Source organism: Esox lucius, chromosome 14, assembly GCF_011004845.1.
Source record: "Esox lucius isolate fEsoLuc1 chromosome 14, fEsoLuc1.pri, whole genome shotgun sequence".
NCBI classification, from domain to species: domain Eukaryota; kingdom Metazoa; phylum Chordata; class Actinopteri; order Esociformes; family Esocidae; genus Esox; species Esox lucius.
In genome coordinates, this window is record NC_047582.1 from 25934457 (window position 1) to 25957424 (window position 22968).

The following is a 22968-nucleotide window of genomic DNA, read 5'->3' on the forward strand; positions in this document are numbered from 1 at the left end:
ATGACTGGGTTTCTTTGTGTTTTGGTGTCTCTTTTGGTTGACTCTGTTTCTGTTGGTTTTTGTGCTACCTGTTTTTAACATTATTTGGGCCCTTATTTATATCCTTTTGTGTTCCTCCCTCCTTCCTTTTTTGTCCTCGTTTTGATTCTGTCCCTCTTCCTCCTCTTCCTCCACTTCTCCTTCGTCACGGCTCCCTCTCTTACTGGTAGCTTATGTCCCTGTTAACGTCCCCGCATCAGCCCCCCCCTGCCCCCCCTGCCTCCGGCCCCCCCTCACCCTCTGCTGTTCCCAACGACCCCCAGTCTCCCAAGCAGAGCAAGGAGCCCATCTCCAACCGCTTCAATGAGTTCATGGCTTCCAAACCCAAAATGACCTGCCTCCGAAGCCTGAGGCGAGGGGTAAGTGTGTGTCGTGGCGTGGTTGTAGGTGTGTGTGTGTGTGTGTGTGTGTGTGTGAGAGAGAGAGTGTGAAGAGTGTGTGTTTGTGTATGTGCGTGCATGCGTGCATGCATGCATGCGTTTTTCTTGCGTGTGTTCTTGCCTGTCTCTGTAGAGCTGCTGTATGGAGGAGGTTTGTCTGGTAGTGTTTATTTTTGGCCACACTATTTCTCATGATTAATTGGTTATCAGTTTTGTCAGTTATATGTTAAATTCAATGATTTTACCATAATAGCAATAATAATTTTTGCTCAGTCAAATCTAGATTGGAAGTGTCTTTCTGTCCCCCAGCCAAACCCTCTCCTCCATATAGTATTCTACCTGTATCTAACATCCTTGACTCTGCTCTTCCATGATCACTCAATCAGTCATCTGTCTTTCTGTCTATCAATCTGTCTGACCTTGTCTCTGTCCAGACAACCTCTCTAACCTATGTCCTAAATCTCTACTTTGAAACTGCTTCACCCACAGTGACTAAAATGAGAGTGCCCTCCCCTTAACTGACAGAATATGTTGTGCTCTAAAGCAGAAGTGTAGCCATATTGATGCCATAAAAAAAGGATATACGTTATAGATTGCAAGTAGCAGTATGATGGGATTACAGCCTTGTCTCATCGTAACAACCGATTCAGGAGAGTCGAAGTTTGATGTGTGTCCTTTGAAGACGTGTCCTTTATTCTTGCGTGACACACATCTCGCAAAGCCGTTCTGCTTTTCTCACTGCTCCCTCAACAAGGAAGTATATGCCGGCCAACATGTTCTGGAGGAGAACACATTCCATGGCCAACAACCACGGTTGAGATGCAAAGCACCCCACCCCACTACAAAGAGCTGGCTAAGTGCGATGAGACATGGTGGCCCTGTCAGACCCATGCATTGTTAGTATGCTGTGACCTGGATTTGATGATCTTAATGAACAATGACTGAATTCATTTTAAACTTTAGTGACAGTAACATGGGCTGAGATGGAGTCAAAGTCCTAACATTTTCAATGTGATTTTGTGCTGCATAAATGCCGTAGGGTAACTGAGCTGCTGAGTCTGTACACCTGGGCCTGGCTTGCAACAGGCTTATTTTAGACAGCGACACTCTCTTTATCAGCGAAAGACCACAAACACAGCTATCCGGTGTCAAGCAGAGCTTCAATTGCATAAGCCCTCTCCAGTCCACGCCCATGGCGCTTCACAGACCTCCCCTTGACCTCAGGAACAGGGAGCACACGATTTCCTTCTGACCTCTACAAATGAAGTTCATTTGTGTTTGTATTTTTTGAAGGGCAAATGTTTCCCATAAATCAGTGTGACATCTGTGAAAACGAAGGAAAAATAGTATATAGTCAAACACTGACCAGCTTATCAAGAAGGAAATGATTGAAGGTCAGGAGAACACAGAGAATCTAGCAGGAAGTGAACGTCTCCAAATGAGGAAGTGGAGTAACAGTCATCAGAGGGTGTAAAGAACCCAAGGTCTCGAAGACACACCCCCAGCTTTTATTTTATCCAGGCCAAGCCTCACCGGTCTGCTTGTTGGCCCCACTCAGTGGAGGGTGCCCTATGCCGGTGGTAAGAAATCTGACTGGCTCGAAGACACAAAACATTTTAAAAAACAACATGTCTAATACCCTGGGCGGAGGGAATAAGAAAACCAGATTGGCACTGCCAAGATGAAAAACATTACGGCATTCTGTTCCTGAACGGTCTCTGGTGGTACTCTTCTAAACTTGAGGGTGGCGGTAGTATTGGTAAAGGGTTGTTTTCTGTCAGATGATCAGTCTTGTATGAACATTCTGTATAAATTGATGGGTGTGTAGTGGTTTTTTGTTTTGGTTGGACAGGGTGACATATATCAAGAGTATTAGATCGCTAAACAGGGATCTCTCAGCTTCATTTTCAACCCTTTTCATAATCTATATATGTATTTCAGTTTTTTTTTTATATGTATATTAATGTTGTTAAGAATATATTTACATGGTTTTGTGCATAGCTGGGCACAGTTAATCAAAAAGTTTACTTTGTTAACTGTTAATCCGTTCACCAAAAGGTTAACTTCGATAACCATTAATCAGTTAAATCATTAAAAACCATTGAAAATGTAACGGAAGTTAGCGATAAATTATTATAAAACAAAATTGTTTCTAAAAACACCTAAAAACATATAACAAAGTGCAGGAAATACAAAAATAAGCCTTTTCGGGTATTTTAAGGGATTGCATTAGAACCCAAAAAACTATAGCCTTTTGCTTTACAGTTAAAAAAGGTTGATTTCATAGTTAAGGGTGATTTCATATCGACTTCAATATCGGTTGAAGTCGATATTTTCATTTTTAACGATTACAGTCATTAAGCTAACACAGTGCCTAATATCTCCCGAATGGTAGAACTTAAAGACTCTATAAGCATTTTGATTAATTACCGTGATCTACATTTCCATGATCCTTTCCGCCTGAAAACGGGTACCTCATTCACTCTCAAAGCAGATGTTACTCAACCTTATTGTGCTGTTCAGAGACCAACAGTGCAGAAAATCAATAATAGACCATGTTTTTTCCCAAGTCATAGGTTACCACACAACCAATAGTACCATATTATGCCCCCCCACCCCCCACTGCCACACTCTATTCCCCAAATATTCAGCACAGCAAACATCGGATTTGGTCTCGTTCCGCACTTCAGACTGAAGTTGGCTTAGACTTTAGAGGTCTTTAAAAGTATAGTAATTACGTTTTTGAGTTAGCAGACTTGGGTTAACAGAAATTAAATGTAACAGAAGTTAATTTGACTGATAATGATTTTCACAGTTAACTTAGATGTTAAATTGTTAAAGAAAATGTTAATTTCGTTAATGAACAATGAACGGATTAACGGTTTGGTACCCAGCTCTGGTTTTGTGTAAAAGTTTTCTCTTAATAACTGCTTTTTTTAAGAGCAGTAGAGACGTTGCTGCCAAACAAGAAATGGGGCCTGCCCTCTGCTTGGCCCTCAGATTTGCATTGGGGCCATATTGCTGGCCCTGCTTAAACAGCTAGTCAACTGGATAGCGAGATAGTAATCCCAAAGGACTCTTTAAGCCTATTTCCATGGTTACATTTGTCTACAGGTGCTATTAGTGATTGAACACACGCATATTATATATACTGAATAGAATAATATTTATAATAATATTAATGATAATATTAATGATTATAATAATAATGATTCTCATTTCCCTCAATCTCTTTGAGTCGGCCAATGTACATATGTCTCAAATGGATTATTTAATTATTCCAGGTTATATAATGTGATATGAGGTTATATTTTAATACCATGTTAGTTCTACCTGTACGTGGGGTTCTGGATTCTGTCTCTATTTGAGAGTTGCACAGCAGAGGGATATTTTACCCAGCATGCCCCAATGGGAGGCCCTGTTATTCCTCTGCCCTCTGGGGCCCGGCCCTCTGATCCAGTGCCAGATACACAGTGAGAGAACGAGAGCGGGTTCAAGGGAGATAGTGTATGTGAGAAAAAGTAAGGATAAAACACGACAGCATCGTTCTCCTGAATCAAAGTGTGCATGTGTGTGTGTGTGCGTGAAGACACAGAAAGAAGGGGAGAGGCTTTTGAATAAGTGAGTGTGGGAGAGAAAGAGTAAAGTCATTAGCCTCATTAGTAGCCCTGCGCTAATTGATGAAGCTTTGTTTTCTCTCGTAACCATGGCAGCAGCCTCCTATTCGCCCTCGCTCACTGTGTTATCACAAAGACTGGAGGACTCAGGGCATACCCACGTACGCCTTCGAGGCCAGGCAATATGTCGTAAGTGTGCATGTAAGGGTGTGTGTGTCTACATGTAGTGCTAGACTGGTGACTACCAAAACAAGGAAAATGTTTTCCCAGTTTATAAAAGGCTTTCGGGGGTAGGTTTAGGGTTAGGGGTATGAGGTTAGGTTTAGGAAAAAGGTCAGGGGGTAGGTTAAGGTTCAGGAACATTAGACTTTTTCCTTGTAAATTGTAACTCCCAACACATACACACGCGTGAGCGCGTGTGTATGTGTTAACCAGGAAATAAATGTCTGGGCCATGTGCAGCATACACAGTGGTCTTATCCAGATTACACATTGACATTTACACAAACACACAGAAACAATCATTTATTTCCAGTCGACACAGTGAGCTATCTGTTTCCTTCGACATTTTAGGTCTTTGTGTTTCCTTCTAAATGAGGCTAGTGTCTGTGACCGCCTCAGTGTATTCCGCATGGCCCTGTCATAAGACCACACCAGTCAAATGATCAGAGCAAGAGATTACCTCATTTCCTGTGCCACATGTAAGCTTGAGGCGCTTTTTGTCGCTACTCGCCAAACCCAGAATCCCCTTTGACTTCTTTCTCCTGCTGCAGTGCCCATTTTTTAGGGGTTGATTCTTAGTGTCACAAGCACTACCATTAACCTGTGGTTGTGGGGTTGGAGCACGGTGGACAATTCTCCACACACTGCAATTAGCTCAATTTTTTGGCGCGTTCATAAGGTTGTGGTGCTCGTCACACTTTTTGGGGTTCGGTTTACCCAGAATTCACCTCTCCAGGTCCTCTTTCTGTGTGCTGCTCTCACATAGCGCCATAGTATGTTTGTATACAGACCATGTATGATCATGTGCCTGTATATTCCTGTCTGGGATGTCTGACATTTGACCCTGCTAGAACATGCGAATGAACAACAGACCTACTCTCCCTTCTGCACTAGTTGTTCCAAGAAAAAAAAAGAACCCTGTCCAGAACCAATTTAAATGTAGAGAAGAGGGGGGGGGAGCAACAGCCAAGAGATACATCAGGCCTACTGGGGGAAGGGGTTGTTGATAGAGGGCCATTCCAGGTGGATTACAGGACCATAGCCCGGTGCAGCCACTGAGCAGTAACTGGATTACAGGTCATTCACTGTAGCTGCAGAAACCCAAGGGGCTGTACTTAAGGAGCTCACAGTGGTTTTAATGGTCTTACTGGTTCAATCACACAATGTGCAATTAAACCTGGGCAATTGACATAAACCTCTGCGCTGCCTTACATCATGATTTTTCCTGTTCTCTTTTTTTTTTCATGTATGGTTTGCCTTAATCAGTAACCATCATAAATCACGGTTTCTTTGCAAGATCCCCCACCCCAATGAGCCGTGAGCGAACAAAGGGCGTAGCTGTAGTTTCATCTTTTGCAGGTCCGTTTTTGCAGGAGGTTTCTACTAGGTCCTGACTTCCTGTGTGCATGGGCATATATGTATCCTGTCGTGTGTAGGTTTATATCTAGGAGTACGTTCTCCCTAGCCTGAGTGTCAATCTGCTTGTGTCTTCTTCCCAAGACTGGCACTCAGGCTATCCTCTCCCAGGTGTGAATGAACTGTCATCATGCTTAGCTGTGACACATGTTGCTATCGCCCCCTGCTGTTACAGTGCTGCCATTGTGGGGAGGCGGAATCTAAGGACACAGGGAAGGGAGAGCAGAGGGCTCCTCTTCTCAGTCGTCCTGTGTCCCTGCAGTGTGTTGGGGTGTCTCCACTCATCTCTCGCTCTTTATCTCACTGTCTCTTCCCTCCTGGTCTCTCCCATTTGCCGCCCTGTGCAGTCTAAACTTGTGAGTTGGCTTCCTTGTCATTTACCAAACAGTAGTTAAAAACTCATTCATCACTGAAACCTGACGTTGAACTTCAACAAATCAGAAAAGAGTTACCAAAATATTTTACACAGAAAATGGACGACTGAAATAAATTAGACAAGTCCCGAGAATGGGTAGGTATTGTCTTGGGACAGAATATTGCTGAAATATTGCTGAATACTGTTTTTCATTCTAGTAAGAACAAACTGAGGAATAACGGGCATCTAATATTTACTGGTATACATACATGGGAATTCAACTAACCAGCATTTGCAAAGGGCCTCAGACCTTTAACATCTCTCATAACAGATGTATCTCATTCCTAAATGCTTCAATACTCTTGATGGTTCTATGCATTTGCTACTCAGTTGTGAAGCTCAGGTTTTCAGTCGTTCCACCAGAATGAAAAAAACGTAGGTTTGCTTGGCTTTGCATATGTCATCAGCAATATCTAAATTTTTTTTAATAACAATACTATTTGAAAACACTTCTTTTATTATATGGTGAAGTTCGGCTGAGGAACTGCTTTTCTTACCCACACATGTATGTCAACCACTTTCAACAAACACATTCATGACATGCCAGGAGAAAGGAAAAGGACGAAATGCCGCGTGTTATTCTGGTGTTGTCTGACTTTTATCTGTTCTCTTTTTCTCCCGCCGTTTCCCTCCTATCTTCTACCCATGAAGCTTTCTCTCAAGCTGGTAAGCATGACCGTAACTCTGCATGACCGTAGTGGCATGAACCGTAGTCTTGAGTCTGGCGTGCACGTCCTCCCGGTAACAGCATGGCTGATAGTGCGGTGTGCCTGGTTGTTTGCGTTCAACCCCCGTTGTTCCGCTCCGCTTACTGTGGTATTCATTGTGTGACACGAGGGTGGATTTTGCCATTGCAGACCCTTGTGATGTTGTGTCGTTATTGGTTATTGTAACTGGTCTGTTTTTGTTTCTGTTGGGTGTTTGTGTCTGTCTTGGTGTCGTTTGTCCTGTCTCCCCCTGTTGTGCTTGTTTGCTCTGTGCAGATCACACTCAGTTCCCACGTCCGGAATCTTATCGAGGTGATCAGAATTACCGTTACTGTTTTGTTTGTTGTCTGTCTGTCAGACCAGGGTTTCAAATACTATTTGGGTACAAATCTTTCTAATTGTGTCATTGCCAGTGGTAAAGCTAATTCAAGCCCAGCGGAAGGATTTGCAATTATTTCAGATAATATTTGAAACTGGGTCTATCCATCTGTTTGTCTTCTAGTTCCATCTATTTTGATTTGTCTTCATGCTCATTAGAATCAGATATAGAGCATTCCAGTAGGATTCCATTCATCATAATCATAGTTGATATTGAAGGTGAAGAGTGTAGATACAACCAAGATGGGACACATTCTGATTATTGTCAGAGTACTTGAGATGTAGTATGTGGGCCTCTCGACCTTTAGAGTGATTGTAAAGTCAAAAAGACAGACCAAAAGACAGACATCCAGAGGATGTTGAGCCTTCCAGGAAAATGTTATAATTAATATCTGTATTGTCTACTGAAATGCAGAACAGATGGAAAGAGAGGAAATTTGAGCTTTTGGTCTGTCTGGGATAAAACAACCCGGTCTCAAGGCTCTGTTGTTACAGAGAGATCTTGCTGGGGGACGAGATTAGGTAAAACTTATTACACAGCCAGTCTTGGACAGTGCTTCATTTCATGTTAGATGGTTTGTCATACTGGAAGTAGTCTATGGGCTCAGAGAAAGCAACCCCTGTTTAAGTTTTCTTTAAACAGCCATTACAAAATCATCAACTAGCTAAATATCTATGAAAGTAATCAGGTGCAGGTAACAACAACAAAAAAATCACCTGAAATCAACCGCTTTCACTTTTCCATCATGTATATAGATTTTTAGCTAGCTGTGACTAACGATATCTAAAGTTTGAAATGGTTGACTGAATCAAGGATTAAAGTTTCTGTTGGCCCATATACTAGTTTCAGGGAGATAACCCATTTTACATGAACCATCTAACATCTTACAAATTCTCCTGTAAGTCCCTGTAATATTCTGATTTATTAGACTTTTATAGATTTTTGAAAACGTAAATAGACAAAAATAAACTATAGAATACCTTTCACTGAAATGATTGTTGCATATCTCCTTAATCAATTACAACGACGTAATCAAAGATAATCATTTCTTATTACCTTTTTATGTAGTAGTATGTAGTAGTAAGAGTCTTCAATGTTGAGAAATGCATCCAAACTCCTTTGGGAACAGATCAATATCAGTTAACAGTGGGTAACCTTTGTACTAGAAGGTTTGTTTCTGTCATTTTGGTTAAAAAAGAGCACTTAACGTCAATAAGTTATTTCAGTCGTCCTTAACATGTGAGATATACGTGTCTAAGTAAATTTACAAAGAAAATGAATTCTAAGCCAGAAGCTCAGAACATGCCGCTTGCAGCTTCGTCCCGTGTGGTTTTGCCGTGCAATGTTTGGTTGTTAGTACCACATAAATGTAGGGCGAGAGAAAGACTTTACAAGACAGTTCTCAAATCTCTGACTTGGAAAACACAAATTATTTGTTTCTCTACTTAAAAAACTTACACAATCAAATCTAGATTGATTATGCAGGGTTAAGCTTTAGCAGTGTCATTTAGTTCTCCATAGGCTATATTGTGCTCATCATTTTAGTGAACTACTCACTTTAACAAATATGTGTCAGGCATTAGTTGAAGACTCTTTATGTAATCATTAAATTATCACATCTTTTGAGAGGATATAATTTAACATTCTGTGTCTAAATCCGGATAAACCTTTCAGAGCCATATGTCTCTAAAATGACACAATTTGAAGACAGGAGGGATTTTGATTCCCTGCATTGTAGTTGTCCTCCCTTAAGATGGAGGTTCCTAATTTGGAGGTTCCTATTTACTGCAAACCAGCGCTGAGATTTCGGAAGAGACATTTCTGATGCTCACTATTTCAAAACTCTGCTTCCCGCTGATGGAAACTTCTAGTCCCAAGGTCTCGAGTGATGTAATGACAGACATTAGTTCATTTGTGTACATTTTATATGGAACAGGTAAGTTACTGGGTACTAATTGTCTTCTGAGAAATGTGAGCTGTGGGCAGTATTGTCATCTACAGACACATCTACAGAGAGGTCTACAGACGCATCTACAGACATTATCTACAGATATCAATCAATAGCATGTTCTTTATTCTTGACATCAGATATACATATATGGACGTGCAGATGGGAGCATGAACCAGAGCATGTTGAATGATGTGTTGTTTGCATGATGTCTGGTTGCTTAGTGTTGCACAGCAGTGCACATAGATGGCGTAAGGAAGGTTTATTGTCATAGTAGCCTAACCTGCTGCTGTATTTTTATTGGCTTATCTACAGGTAAACCAGAATAACCTCTGATCCTTTACCCCTGGCCAGTAGGGTATTGGGTCTTGGTCCTATGTTATGATACAACAGTGGTTATCTGTCTGGTAATTACCATGCTACATGTGTATATCTGGAAGGTTCAAGACTTAATGGGTAACTCTTAATTGAGAGTCATCCAATCAACAGTGGTCTGGTTATTATTTATAATACCGTAGCTACGGTATCTAAAATTACCAAGTGTAGATTTAGCAAATCTGACCAAATAGCACCAGAAAGTGGTTGTATCTCTGAACTTCTGTATTTTTAGTAAAAAAAATATGCTGTTGTGTTGTTTTTTTTTTGGAAAGGGCCTAGCTAAGCAACAAACACAGAGAGAATGACTCATCATTTGAGATGATCAATTTGTGTTTTATCCACAAAGCTCCTTTAAAAGGAAACGCTATACCATCTGCTCTCTAATAGCACCCCAGTTTCCATTTCAGATGCATAGTGTCCATTTTGTCAGGAGTCAGCTTCTCTCCTGACATTTATTAGGAGTCTGAAATATGGAAACAGAATGGGATTTGACTGGATATGAAGTAATGTGATACGTCCTAACATATTTTTAGGCTTCAGGCAGAATAGGTGAAGGTGCTTGGCTTAATCACAGAGAACTGCCTAAAGCTCTATCTGTGTGGTAGAGGCTGGTGGTAGAGGCTTTTGGTTGAGGCTAGTGGTTGAGGCTTTTGGTTGAGCCTAGTTGTAGAGGCTGGTGGTAGAGGCTTTTGGTTGAGGCTAGTGATTGAGGCTGGTGCTGCAGGATCTTTCTGGTGAACCAGACATACGTCTTTAGACACACAACCTTGAATGATGGGGAATTCTTAGATTTTAATGTCTCTCCTAGGGTTAGAAGGCTAAAGACTGAAAGCTGTTAAAAGATGGTATTTTGTATATTTTTACATTGACAAACAACCTGTATAACTTCTGAAACTCACTTTGTCTTCAAATTTCTTTCCACATTCTCGCTCTCTATCTTGTGTTTCTTCATCAGGGTTCTGGACCTGAGGATTTCAGCCACCTTCCTCCGGAACAGAGGAGAAAGAAGCTTCAGGCCAAGATTGATGACTTAAACAAGGACATCCAGAAAGAGATGGACCAGAAGTAAGTGTGTGTTTGTATATTTAACACAAGAATCAGACATATTCGTCTAAAAAACACATCCTAAGTCCTTTCTTGAGTGTCAACCCTGTTGTGGAAACAAAATGTCCCCAGTAACATTTCTAAATGATTTAAAAGAGGTTTTGGCCTCCAGAACCCCTTACCGGACTGATGAGGGTTAATCCACCTATCTGTGACTTATTTATCTGTGACATGTCTATCTCTGTGACTTATGTATCTTTGTGACTTGTCTGTCTCTGTGACTTATGAATGTTCTTAATGTGCCTGTCACCCTCTCTCCATCAGAGACGCCCTGACCAAGATGAAGGGTGTGTACGAAAAGAATCCCCAGATGGGAGACCCTGCCAGTGTGGATCCCAGGCTAGCGGAGATAGCCCAGAACATTGAGAAACTACAGTTCGAGGTGCAGAAATTCGAGGTGAGTCACACGAAACCCACTGGATTTATCCCGGATGGAAAGGTCAAGAAGCTGACTGTTGTTGTGCAGGGTAATCTTGTTTGGCTTAGCTCAGACAGAGTGTCCCTGGGACACAGAGATGTAACACTTCACCTGGTTATTTGGAGGATCTGTTCTGTTTATGGGAGAGCTGTGGTGACATGGCCTGACTCTGGACTCCACAAAACCAGCAGATCTCATGTCCGCAGCCTAACTGCGTGTGTTTTCCCTAACCAGGGCTGGCTGGCAGAGGTGGAGGGAAGGTTACCATCCAAGAGTGACCCTCCCAGGAGACAGAGCGGTCTGTATGAGACTCAGAACAGCAACAGCAGCACAGTGGGCAACAACTGTGCCCAGGACAGAGAGAGGTACAGTAAACACACACACACACACACACAAATAACACGTTGGCATAGTCCTACACAGTAACGTGTTTGGAGGTTGCTATAGTTACTTTGTGTGTGTTGGTCCTTGAGCAGCCCGGATGGCAGTTATACAGAGGAGCAGAGTTCAGAGACTCAGGCTAAGGTGACCATATCAAACCCCCCAGAGGTAGATGACGAGTTCGATGATGACGAGGAGACACTGCCTACCATTGGCACCTGTAAAGCCATCTACCCATTTGAAGGTAATGCTCCACTTGCAGGTAATAAACCAGTCAGCGACAGTGACACTGGCATTGTTGGCTGGCAGATCTATTTGACAATTTAAGAGAAATGCCACAATAAATGTCCATTGTGTTTTTGAGCCTGTCCTTCTCTGCCCCAGGTCATAATGAGGGAACTATCTCAGTGACAGAAGGAGAGCTGCTGTATGTAATAGAGGAGGACAAAGGGGACGGCTGGACGCGCGTCCGTAGGAACGAGGATGAGGAAGGCTACGTGCCAACGTCCTACGTTGAGGTCTTTTTGGAAACAAACGCCAAAGGTGCTATGACATACATTTAACTGAGATGGGTTTCCTTTGGGGGCTGGGGGGATTTTCCAGGGTGGGGCGGTTTGAGAACAGAGCGGAGGAAAGGGTGGAGATGATGGTTACCGCTGGTTGGTCAGACCACTCTGAAAGATGGACCAATCAGAATTATTCTCTTCCGTGACTGGAGAGATCCTGTACTGTATGTACCCTGGTGTGGCTCTTCACACTGCTTCTGAGGGTCCTCTAGTCGAGTGCAAGCTTGTGGTCAGCAAAAAACCTCCCCGGTCAACTGAATTCAATTTAAATCGGCTTCTGTTTGTCTTCCTCAAAACAAATCCTTTCTAAGAATAAGAATTGTTGCAAAAAAGTGTTTGTTGTTGTGTTTGAGGACATTGTTAGGACCAGTGAATCATCATTCAACCAAGAGGCAAGTATTGATAGGATATCTGTGGAGAAGTAGTATGGGTCTCTCAAATGAAAAAAGCTGTAATACAACAGGATCATTTTTACATCATGTGTGGACACATATTGCTTACCCTCTCCTGTAGTAAAGCATGCTAAATTATACAATGTAGAAATATGTAATTTAATAGTTATTGATTCTTATGTAAAAACAGATGCAATCATATTTGTTTTACCATGACAAATGATTGTACTGTAAGACCAGGCTTCTCCCAATATATAATGAGTGCATGCTGTAGTAGCTCAGTGGGATATTGGTGTTCACTAAAATGCCGCTGTTTAGTTGTCCCCTATGATAAAATCGCGGAGGGGATTGTGGATCAGTCTCATAATATGTATATGTGAAATACTTCCGACACTACTGACCCAATTCTGAGGGGCTTTAACAAGTGTACACCGTTTGGCCAGATGGTGGCGCTACGGCTATGCAAATGTAGTAAATTACACTGACTGGCCAAGGTGGGCCATATTTGTGGGGAACGTCGTGTTTACTGTTGCCTTGTTTTAAATAATAACTCATCTCTACAGTCAAGAAGCACCAGTCACAACCCAAACAGGCATTGTTAGATTTGGACAATTGTGGGCCTTTTCAGAACGGTTCGAGAATCACGGGATTCAGAATGAGCTCTCTCTTCCTCGGTGAGAACGTTGTCAGAAAGGACTGTTTTGGAGCTGATCGTAACGTTGGTGTTTGGTTGCCAGCTCGCGCATGGGTTTTGTGCAGCAGTAGCACCTCTGTGTAGTCTGTCATGCACTGTTTTATGCCTATTATGTATCAAGGCTGTTATCTTGTGAAGATGACTACATTTTGCATAATTTGACTCAAATTGCTTCTTGGAAAGGACTCAAGTTTTTTTTAATCTCTAAAAGCTCAGCAAATAGTTTCCACACGCTTTCTCCTCTAGCTGTGAAATTAATCCTGTTTCTCTGTGCTATTAACATATACATTTCATCCCCACAATAAACTGGGGTTCAGATGAAATGGGGGCATGTTGTGTTGGTAGTCATTTTCTCCTAGTTTTTGTTCTGCATTTTAGAAAACGTTTTGACGCATGTTTCCCATTGTTACAAGCTTAAGTGTCTTTTGATTTTGGGAAATGATGATTCACACACAACAGGCTGACGTGAAGAAACAGAAGCATATAAAAATATTTTTGAGGTTGAGCAATTGATATTAAAGCCAAAGAGAAGGAGCTTATTGGATTCTCTGGAATATATATATATATATATATATATAATTTATCTGACTATAGAACCACAGTATTTCCTTCAAAGACAATTGCAAATGATAGTTGCCGTATTCCACCTCCTATTCAGGATCTGAAGTACTATTTTCTTTCCGAGACCTTTCTAACGTGTTTTTTTTTTTTGTTTGTTTTTTTTAAATTGCAGATTCCTAAAAGTTTGAGGCTGGCTCAGGAATGGCAGGGCAAGCAGCCTCGGAGACAGAGCGACCAAGTTCAAGTTTCTTTTACTTTCATAGTCAGAAAGAGAGAAACATGACTGAGACAAACACAGGAGAACAATTATAATGCATCTCAGTTTCCAACCCGATGCAGTCGTAGATTTCTCTCCTGTACCGGTTTATGACCACAAAAAAACAATAAGAGAAAAACAAACCAAATTGACCTGCAAATCTTATCTTTTTTTAATAGACTATTCCACATTTGTCATTTCCTTCTATTGTCTCTGCAAAGCTTTGCTTTTGATGTACTAACTCGCGTTGCCATGGCGAGCTTTTGGCTCTCTCACCGCAAATGATCGCCATGCCTGACTCCTGGCTCCCCTGCCGCCCTCGCCACCTCCCCTCCTAAAGCATGGCAGGTTGTGGCCAGAGACAGGACCGGGACCAGCACAATTTGTAAGCGATCTGCCCCTCACCACACCCCACACACACCATACAGGAAGGACGTACACAAAACCATGTACCACCAATCAACAGTCCCATCCCAGTCAGTCTGGTGGATGAGGTTGCCGACTCTCTCCCACTCACTCATTGACTCAAAGCCATCATTACAGGACAAACTGTCCAGATCCAACATTACTTGGAAAGCCTGGAGTTCCCATGGAAGCAACGCATTAATTCCACTTTCTCCGACTCCATATTTTGCAGGCTTCAAATGGAATGAAAAACAGGACACAGGTCATCTTACTGTATGTGTTTGTAACTTGAGTTGAGGTCTAGTGTGTGTGTGCGTGTGTGTGTGTGTGTGTGTGTGTGTCTGCTGTGGTGATTGTCACTCTCATGTCACATCACCCATACACACCCCTTGAGAGTGGGACAGGATTGGGAGCTCCAAGACCAGGAGAGTTTGTGATCAGGGACAATTCATTTCATTACTTTACTTACCTGCAATCTCTCTCCCTACCATCCATCATTTGCTGTTACTGGCATCTCGCCTGCTCCTCTCTCTGGCCACACCTCGTCCCTCCACAAGTCCCTCCCCCTCAGGCGTTAGCCGCAGGTCATTTGGCTGTGTTAAGCGCCACGTCACAGCTTAGGGCGGGGCTTCTCACAGGCGGTGAAGTGTGCATGCTTGCCCTGTCTCCTCCTTGGCTTGGGCCACTCACACCAGGGCCAGGGGCTGGCATACATCCCTGTTGCCTGGCCTGGCCATTTGTCTTTCAGTTAACACCCATTGCTTGTCACTCCTTAACCTGTTTATATGTTTTTACCGTTTGGGTTATGTGCCTGTGGATCATCTGCTGGCTGTTATTGCGTTTGTTTGTTGCGGTTTGACTGTTCCTCGTCTCTGAAAGCATGTTGACCTGACCGTGTTTTTTTAAAGCAAGTGTGTGCTCTCCCACTGTCGTCTCCAGCTCAGTGTTATTTGGCTCACATGCTCCACCCCTTGATGGTTCAGGAAATGGCACAGGCACTATTTTATCATATGGTCATTTTGACAGCACTGTTGTTTATAGTGCCTCCGGAAATTAAATTGGTACAAACATATATGTGGCGAACCATTCAAACAAAAGAAAATGTGTTGTGCGTATAACACCTTTTTTTATTGATTTACTTGCCTTCCGAATGAATGATTTGCCAGAAATGTTTGTACCTTTTCAATGTCTTAAAGCACCCATCAATTTTGTCAAAATGGGAATGGGGAGAATGATCGGCCATTCTACTTTCCGAACCCGAATCTTGGAAGCAAGGGGACGGAGCACATGAGCAGTGTTACTGGAGACCACGGTAGTGTGTGGTTCTGAAAAGTACATGGTTGGTTGTAGGTTGGTCATTCATCTGTGTTTTATACTGTATGTATGTAATGCTGTTGCCTGACATTGTACAATGTTTGAATAGTGTGACTAAGACAAGTGGTCATTGTCTCCCACTAGCCTCATTCTGTGGATCCGGTCTGTTTTGTTGTGTTGGTTTCTACACTTCCCCAACCAACAGGCCACTGAGGATTATATACATGTATCTGTCTACCTGTTGGGCCTTAACAGGGTGAACGCCACCACTTAGTGTGAAAACACGGGCTGTACGATGCCATTCTCTTATCTGTGATGTGCTGAATAGGTTAAGACATCTCTCGTTATAAACAGTATACATCTTTTTTTTTGATGAAGGTTTGGAGGGGGTGCAATTGTTTAGTTTGTATGTTGATGGTCGAGGTAGGTTGCTCATGACCTCTACATGGATACATGCAGGATGATGTCCAGTGTTTCCTTGTCTCGAAGGCACATACATGATTTTTAACATTTTGATTTTGTTATTATTTTTAACAGTGTTGAGTCAAAGAGATTTTAGCTTTTTATTTTGTTGCTAGTATATTCTTTAGCTGTAAAACTGTATTGCACCTGAATTAGAAACCACTTGATGGTGTTTGATCACTGCAGATGAAGGAATAACACAGCTATTGCTTTGTGTTGTCTAGAGAGGCCGTTAGTGACGTCATCGGCCCCCAGTTGTGTTGACAATGACCCCCTATAACCTGTAGGGTTCGCTCCTAATAACCACGGCCCATAGGAACTGGGCAAAACAAGTGCACTGGTAGGGAATAGGGTGCCACTCTGGGGGTAACTTCAAGAGACAATAAAAGTAGTGTACTACAATATTACTTCTAAAGCAACATGTCAAAGAGCAGCAACTGAAATTGTATCAATGCAAACCATGTATATTATCACCAGTAGAACCGCAATGACAGTGATCCATCAGCCTTTGGACTTCCCGTTACTTCACAGTATATAAAGAAGTAATAGCTAGCAGTGCAAATCTGTGTGTTCAGTGAATGAGAATCAGGTAATGTCTCTTTTTGCTATTCAAATCCGTCCATCTCTTATTTTGACTACTACACCTATATATTGACATGGCTGTTGTTTGTTTGTAAGGAGTGAAAAGGCTAAAGTGATTTTCATACAGACCATCAGAGGTGCATCCTTGTGGTGTACTTCCAGTTCAGTCAGAGATGCAGTATAGAGGAGAATCTGCCTATCTCCTCTTTACGCTCAACTCTGAGACCATCCCAGACCTTCAGACAGGCCCCAATGCACCGTGCCCCAGCACACCTGTACAGAAGATGGCTTGTTGGAATTAGAGAGAATATATATAAATATATAAATAAATATTGATTAAACTAAGACATAAAAGGAAATTAAAATTATATTTTTGAGGTTTTAACTATTAAAATGTCTTACCATTACTTTTTTCTCTGCTTTGCTAAGACAGTTTTTTCTTTTTTTTTCTTTTGTTTTGTAAAGTCCGCCAAATGGTGTGTTTTGCACTTTTTTGTTTGTGTTCCATTTGGTATATGCTTGTGTTTCGGAGCACTGAATACTTTGTATTGTGTTAACTGTGCCAATTAAATACATGTCGAAAATAACGTTACTTTTTTTCTTTATTGTGTGTTATATTATCTGTATTATATGTTGTTCAGGTCAGCTTACACGTTTTGCATGGTGTTTTGTCGAACCAGTCGCAACGTGCGCGGGGTGAGCAAACCAAAAACAAGAAATAGAAAGAGTATAGAATCTAAATTTTAAAATCAAAACAAACACACGAAACACGTAGCGTAATGCAAACAATAATCCACAGTGTGTACAAACAAGTGAGCAACTTAAATAGTGCCCTTGGTTATTGGTAACGAGGAACAGTGGTTATGGAGTTAGATGTGTCTCAATATTAGTAAATATATATATATATATATATATATATATATATATATATATATATATATATATATATATATATATATATATATATATATATATTGAAAATCTGTGCGTATGTCATCACAACTCAGAAATAAAAATAGAATTTGTAAATGTGAAAATATATTTTGTCAATAAAAACATTATCAGCAAATGTGTAAACATATTTCACAAATATAAATTACATTTGTGAATATGTAAAAACATTTTGCAAATAAAACACAAATCTGTAAAATATTTAACAATGTGAATTTTATTTACGGATCTGAATTTTATATTTAAAAAATATTGAGACACATTGGAGCCTGGTAGATTGGAGTCTATAGGTAGTTAGTACACGTTTTTTCCTGAAATGTGAGTATAACGTTTATTTGTGTAACAATATTTGACTGCATCACCAATGGGTAATACGACGCGGAGCGTGTTTTCGACATTTAGGCAACTAACCTAAGCACAGTTATGTCAGCCTACATCTGGTTGGCTAGCTAGCCAGCTAGTAAGCTACTAAAGTTATGAAGCCATCTAACCTAGGGTTGCCACCCGTCCCGTATTATACGTATTATATTTTTTTTTCATGCACACCCTACGTTAAGCTTAGGCTGCCAAGAAAAATAATTAAACCAAAATTGTTCCATGAAATATAGCGGAGAAGTATTTAATCAGAATGACAGGCGAGTTGTCTGTCACTGAACGTCATCGTTGCCCTGGTTACGGAGACTCAGACGCACGGTAACATCAGCAGTGTAGTTGACAGTTCTGTAAGCAGAAGATACGACCCTCCGCACGCGCTACCTGTGTGTATGTGTGAGAGAAATGTAACCAATATCCCAATTTGTGGAAAGTCACATTTATTTATATAGCATATTTATAAACATAGTTGACACAAAGTGCTTTACAGTCGAGACCGATGGATTAACATCTGCCTCAAAACAGGTATACGTGCAGGCGCTAGAACAAACGTTTTGGACGGGCTTTTGATTGCCATGGCAAATTAGAATGGTAGCTAAAGCATGACGGACGGAAAGCAAATAGTCTTTGCATGCATGGCTTGCTGAGGCTATATACTAACAAAATACAGACATGTCAATCAAATTTGAAAGCTTTAGTAACTGCAGTAGTTTAGTGATCACATCACTTAAAGCACATCTTCGATCCGATCGCATTTGCAGATTAAGGCAGGAGAGCTAGCCTACATTCCCAACAGCAGATAAAGACAAGAGAGCTAGCCTTAATTCCCAACAGTGAAGTACAGTATTGGGAAGCATTACCCAAACTATTTTTGGGGGGCAAAGAATTCTTGCTGGGAGGCAATAATGCCCCTGTGCTACGGGGTCTGTATACATAATTAAGAGAATAATACATAAAAGGCAACCATACATAATAGAATACAATAGTACATAGAATACATATAGTGCAAGACTAAAATGGAAAACACTTAAGACAACTAAAATTTGGTAAAATCTAATCAATAAGAAGTTAAGAGAAATTGAATAAAACCAACAACAGATTAAAACACAGTAAGAGGACATTATAATAAGTAAACCAAGGGACAACGTCAGACTGAACTAAAAGCAAGAGAAAAAATGTGTATTTAAATTTGATTTAAAATTGTCAATGGTGGAACGGGACTTAATGTGGGATGGGAGATTATTCCAGAGCATGGGAGCAGCAACAGACAAAACTAGGCGACATCATCCTTCCAGGAGGGAGGGTTCTTGCTTCTTTCAAATAGTTTATTTTGAAAGACCTTACATCTTGCCCATGTCTATGATCTGATGTTTTAATCCTTAATATAGTTGATGCAACTGTTCTTTACCCTTATTTACTGTATTTCCATTACATTCATGTTAACAGTAGCAGAGGATTTGGAAAATGATGAATAGAAATGCATACAATGCAATTTCTGGCACTGATTTTGAAATTTTTTAAATCATAATGATAACAGAAATCACCCTAATGGCCCTGATCAAAACACATACCCTTGAATGTTTGGCCTTGTTACAGACACAAAACGTGACACACACAGGTTGAAATGGCAATTAAAGGGTAATTTCCCATACCTGTTGCTTTTTAAATTGCAATTAGTGTCAAAAAAGGTGAAGGTTCTGGAGCGGCCATCACAGTCTCCTGACATTAATATCGTCGAGCATCTCTGGGGAGATCTCAAATGTGCGGTTCGTGCAAGACGAACAAAGACTTTGCATGACCTGGAAGCATTTTACCAGGACAAATGCGCAGCTATACCGCCTGCAAGAATTCGGGGCCTCATAGACAATTATTACAAAAGACTGCACGCTATCATTGATGTTAAAGTGGGCAATATACAGTATTAAGAACTAAGGGTATGCAGACTTTTGAACAGGGGTCATTTCATTTTTTTCTTTATTGAAATGTTTTGTTTTATTATTGTGCCATTCTGTTATAACCTACAGTTGAATATGAATCCCATAAGAAATTAAATAAATGTGTTTTGCCTGCTCACCCATGTTTTCTTGGTACATATATTACAAATTCTCCAAGGGTATGCAAACTTTTGAACTGTAATTGCTCATTGACAGTAGTGAATAGAGGATGACATCAGGATACTCCAGTATGTAATTACTCAGTTGAATTAATGGGGATTTAATAAATACAGAGTATTTTGTACATTCATACTGACAACTTGATGTCAAACAAATACATGGTTCATAACAAAAAATATAATTATATTAATAAAAGCAATATTAATAACTATACAGTATATTTTATGTTATGGTCTCCTCTGTGAGAAATAATCCTTAGTTCCTGATGACTTGGAGACAGATTATTTTAGGAGTTCAATGACGAGCCATAATTTGGTAGTGGTGGCAAAGAGGATAGTCGTTAAAACACATTGCTGAAAAAAGAAGGACAGAGAAGCAGGGTAATGTCACAATGATTGATGGATCTTTTTTGTGCAATTAAGTAACAGTATCAAATCAATGGTAAGAACCCTGAGTTTCAGGTAGTGTAGAAGTCAGCAAAGATCACAACAGTATAGTTCATACATTTAGTAAATTTAACACTTTGAATATTAGGGAAATACTGCAAAGGAACTGAAGGGTGTTCACCTATTTCCTTGAGGTTTAGTGTGAGGGACATTGAAGGACATTGTGAGGGGACACTGACACAAGCTACAGTAGGAGGGAAACAAAGAGAAATGCAAACACATTATATTACGGGTTACTCCAGATAAAAAGATCCAATATTCCAGTTTGTTTTAAACTTAAAGCATCTTGGGAACCCTTCTCAAATAACCTGTGAAAGCCAGAAGTGCGATCAATACTTGCCACATAAAAAGTACATACACTTCTAACAAACTAAAGATGTAGGTGAACTATCACATTCTGAGGACTAACACATGCATACAGTTTTCCTTTTATAACAACTAAAGTTAGCACGATGTGAAAGACTCATACTAAATGAAAATAATTCACCTGTGCAAGTCAACAACATACCGTTATCTAATCAGTAAGTCAACACTTGTGAATGTAAAGCAACAGTTGTAAATATTTTACAGATTTGTGTTTTATTTGCAAAATATGTTTTTACATTTTCACAAATTGTATTTATATTTCTGAAACGTATACATACTTACAGATAATGTTTGCATTTACAAAATATTAATTTTTCACATTTACAAATCCTATTTTTATTTGTGAGTTGTGATGAATATACACACAGATTTTCTATATATATTTATGAATATTTAGACACATTTAATTTGACAAATTCTCTCAAATGCGCCTTTCCAGAAACCGTCTTACCCGATCTAGGTACCTATTATATTGTATACTGTACAGTTACTTCTTCTGTGAAGCTTTCCTGATTTACAGGCGAACAACAAAACATCAGTATCTGCCAATTGTGTTACATGAACATCGGCTATGGGTATGAGCCAAGAATCTTCTCACTAGTCCGTCCCTAATCAAAGCCATCACAGAAAGTCAGGTGAGAAAACCAGAGGTCATTAGTCAGATGTTTTGTGCCACTTTGCATCTCCAAAAGAATATGTTCTTCTTTCTTTTCTCCTTGTTGAAAAACCTAGTTAAACATCAACATATCAGACTGTCACCTCTCTTTTTCTCATGAAAGGTACACAGAATATAGTGTGTAATTGGCATATAGTTTAGGTTATTTTTTTTGCCATGGGGACAATGCAGTGTGTAGTGAAGTTTTCTTAAGTATACTACCAATTGTAAATGTAAGTAACCATTGGATGGCCTAATACAGTGTGTATTCAAGTATTCTGCACTGCATTACAAAAACTATAGAACTTTTTTTTGTTAGTAAACACTGATGATGTATTTTGTGGGCGGAGCCAAACTGGTGGCAGAAAGCGACAGTAACCTCTTTACTCTTGTCGAGTCGTTCAGTAAAAAGTTCGAATCATTCCGTTCAATTTATCGTTATTATTATAACTACATCATTGATTTTGCCTGTGTGTGATAAATAGTGTACAAAACTTTGCCTGATATGAAATTAGCACTGCAGAGACGACCATTTTGTATGATTTCCTCAGATATCTGTCTGTTCAATGGCTTGCAAGCATAAACTTCAAAGGGTGGCTTCGACGACGTTATTCTATAAAAATGAAGCTCATCTTGTTTTAGCATTCCTATTCTGACATCCAACGGCACAACAAGATATGTTTTCCTTTAGTCCAAGGCAGTGGTTAAACTTTAAATCGGGAGGTCTCGGAACACATTGGGGCATGAGAGACATGGATGCGGTTGGCAAAAATTCGCGACGGTAGCGCAAATAGAGGAAAACAAAAACCTAAAACTTTCCCAGTCTTGTCAGGCAGTGCTGAAGCTACAAGAAGCTGCAGGAATAATCAACTTTATGAACTCTGACTGCTTTTAGTAGACTATTTACAGTGCAAAGCGAACACAGTGTTGGAAATAGAAAAGTAATGCGCAGCAGACGGGATCTGTTAAAAGTAGGTGCCGGAACACATTTCGGTGCTGGGTCTTGCTGGCATTCCATTGGTTACAATGTAACTCCATGGATCTGAAATACGTTTTGCCCTATACAGAAACACTTACAATTACATAGTGCCCCATTTTAAAACAAGAATTATTTTCAACAATAATTTATTACATTTCCATTTCTCAGTGTGACCCACCTTATAATATTGATCTTATGTAAACTATTATTTAAACAGTATTTTTCGTTAGTTTCTATTTTTTATATATTGATATTCCTTTTATAATAAATATTTACAATATACACTAATCAAAGCGGTAAAGTATATTAATTTAATATCATAAATATCATGTTTTACCGCGAAATCCGAAAACCGGAAGTTGTATAGTTGCTGCCGAATCAAACGCCGGGTCTCGTCACACCGACGATACGTAATTATTCGCCATGCATCTTGGGTATTTTTGTTGTTAA

At 40.3% G+C, this 22968-nt stretch overlaps 1 protein-coding gene and 1 long non-coding RNA gene across 28 annotated transcripts in view; one reads left to right on the forward strand and one right to left on the reverse strand.

Annotated features, from left to right (window-relative positions):
- Positions 1–17222, forward strand: part of LOC105015254 (formin-binding protein 1) — a 71132-nt gene extending 53910 nt beyond the window's left edge. For 3 of the 27 annotated variants that reach the window (XM_034297138.1, XM_034297129.1, XM_034297136.1), the window contains exons 10-20: positions 210–398; positions 4133–4225; positions 6021–6029; positions 6740–6754; positions 7072–7107; positions 10456–10565; positions 10869–11001; positions 11257–11387; positions 11496–11665; positions 11788–11946; positions 13789–17222. In XM_034297138.1, the coding sequence (XP_034153029.1) occupies positions 210–398; positions 4133–4225; positions 6021–6029; positions 6740–6754; positions 7072–7107; positions 10456–10565; positions 10869–11001; positions 11257–11387; positions 11496–11665; positions 11788–11946; positions 13789–13796 (1053 nt within the window). In that variant the 3' untranslated portion in view covers positions 13797–17222. The other 24 variants (XM_034297131.1, XM_034297140.1, XM_034297130.1 and 21 more) reach the window with 24 other exon arrangements.
- A 2823-nt stretch (positions 17223–20045) lies between these two features.
- LOC105015256 lies at positions 20046–22898 on the reverse strand. Its single transcript, XR_828360.4, has 3 exons — positions 22856–22898; positions 20640–20702; positions 20046–20425 (listed from the first exon to the last, which is right to left on the reverse strand). It is a non-coding gene; the product is annotated as an uncharacterized LOC105015256 (long non-coding RNA).
- Between the last annotated feature and the right edge of the window lie 70 nt (positions 22899–22968).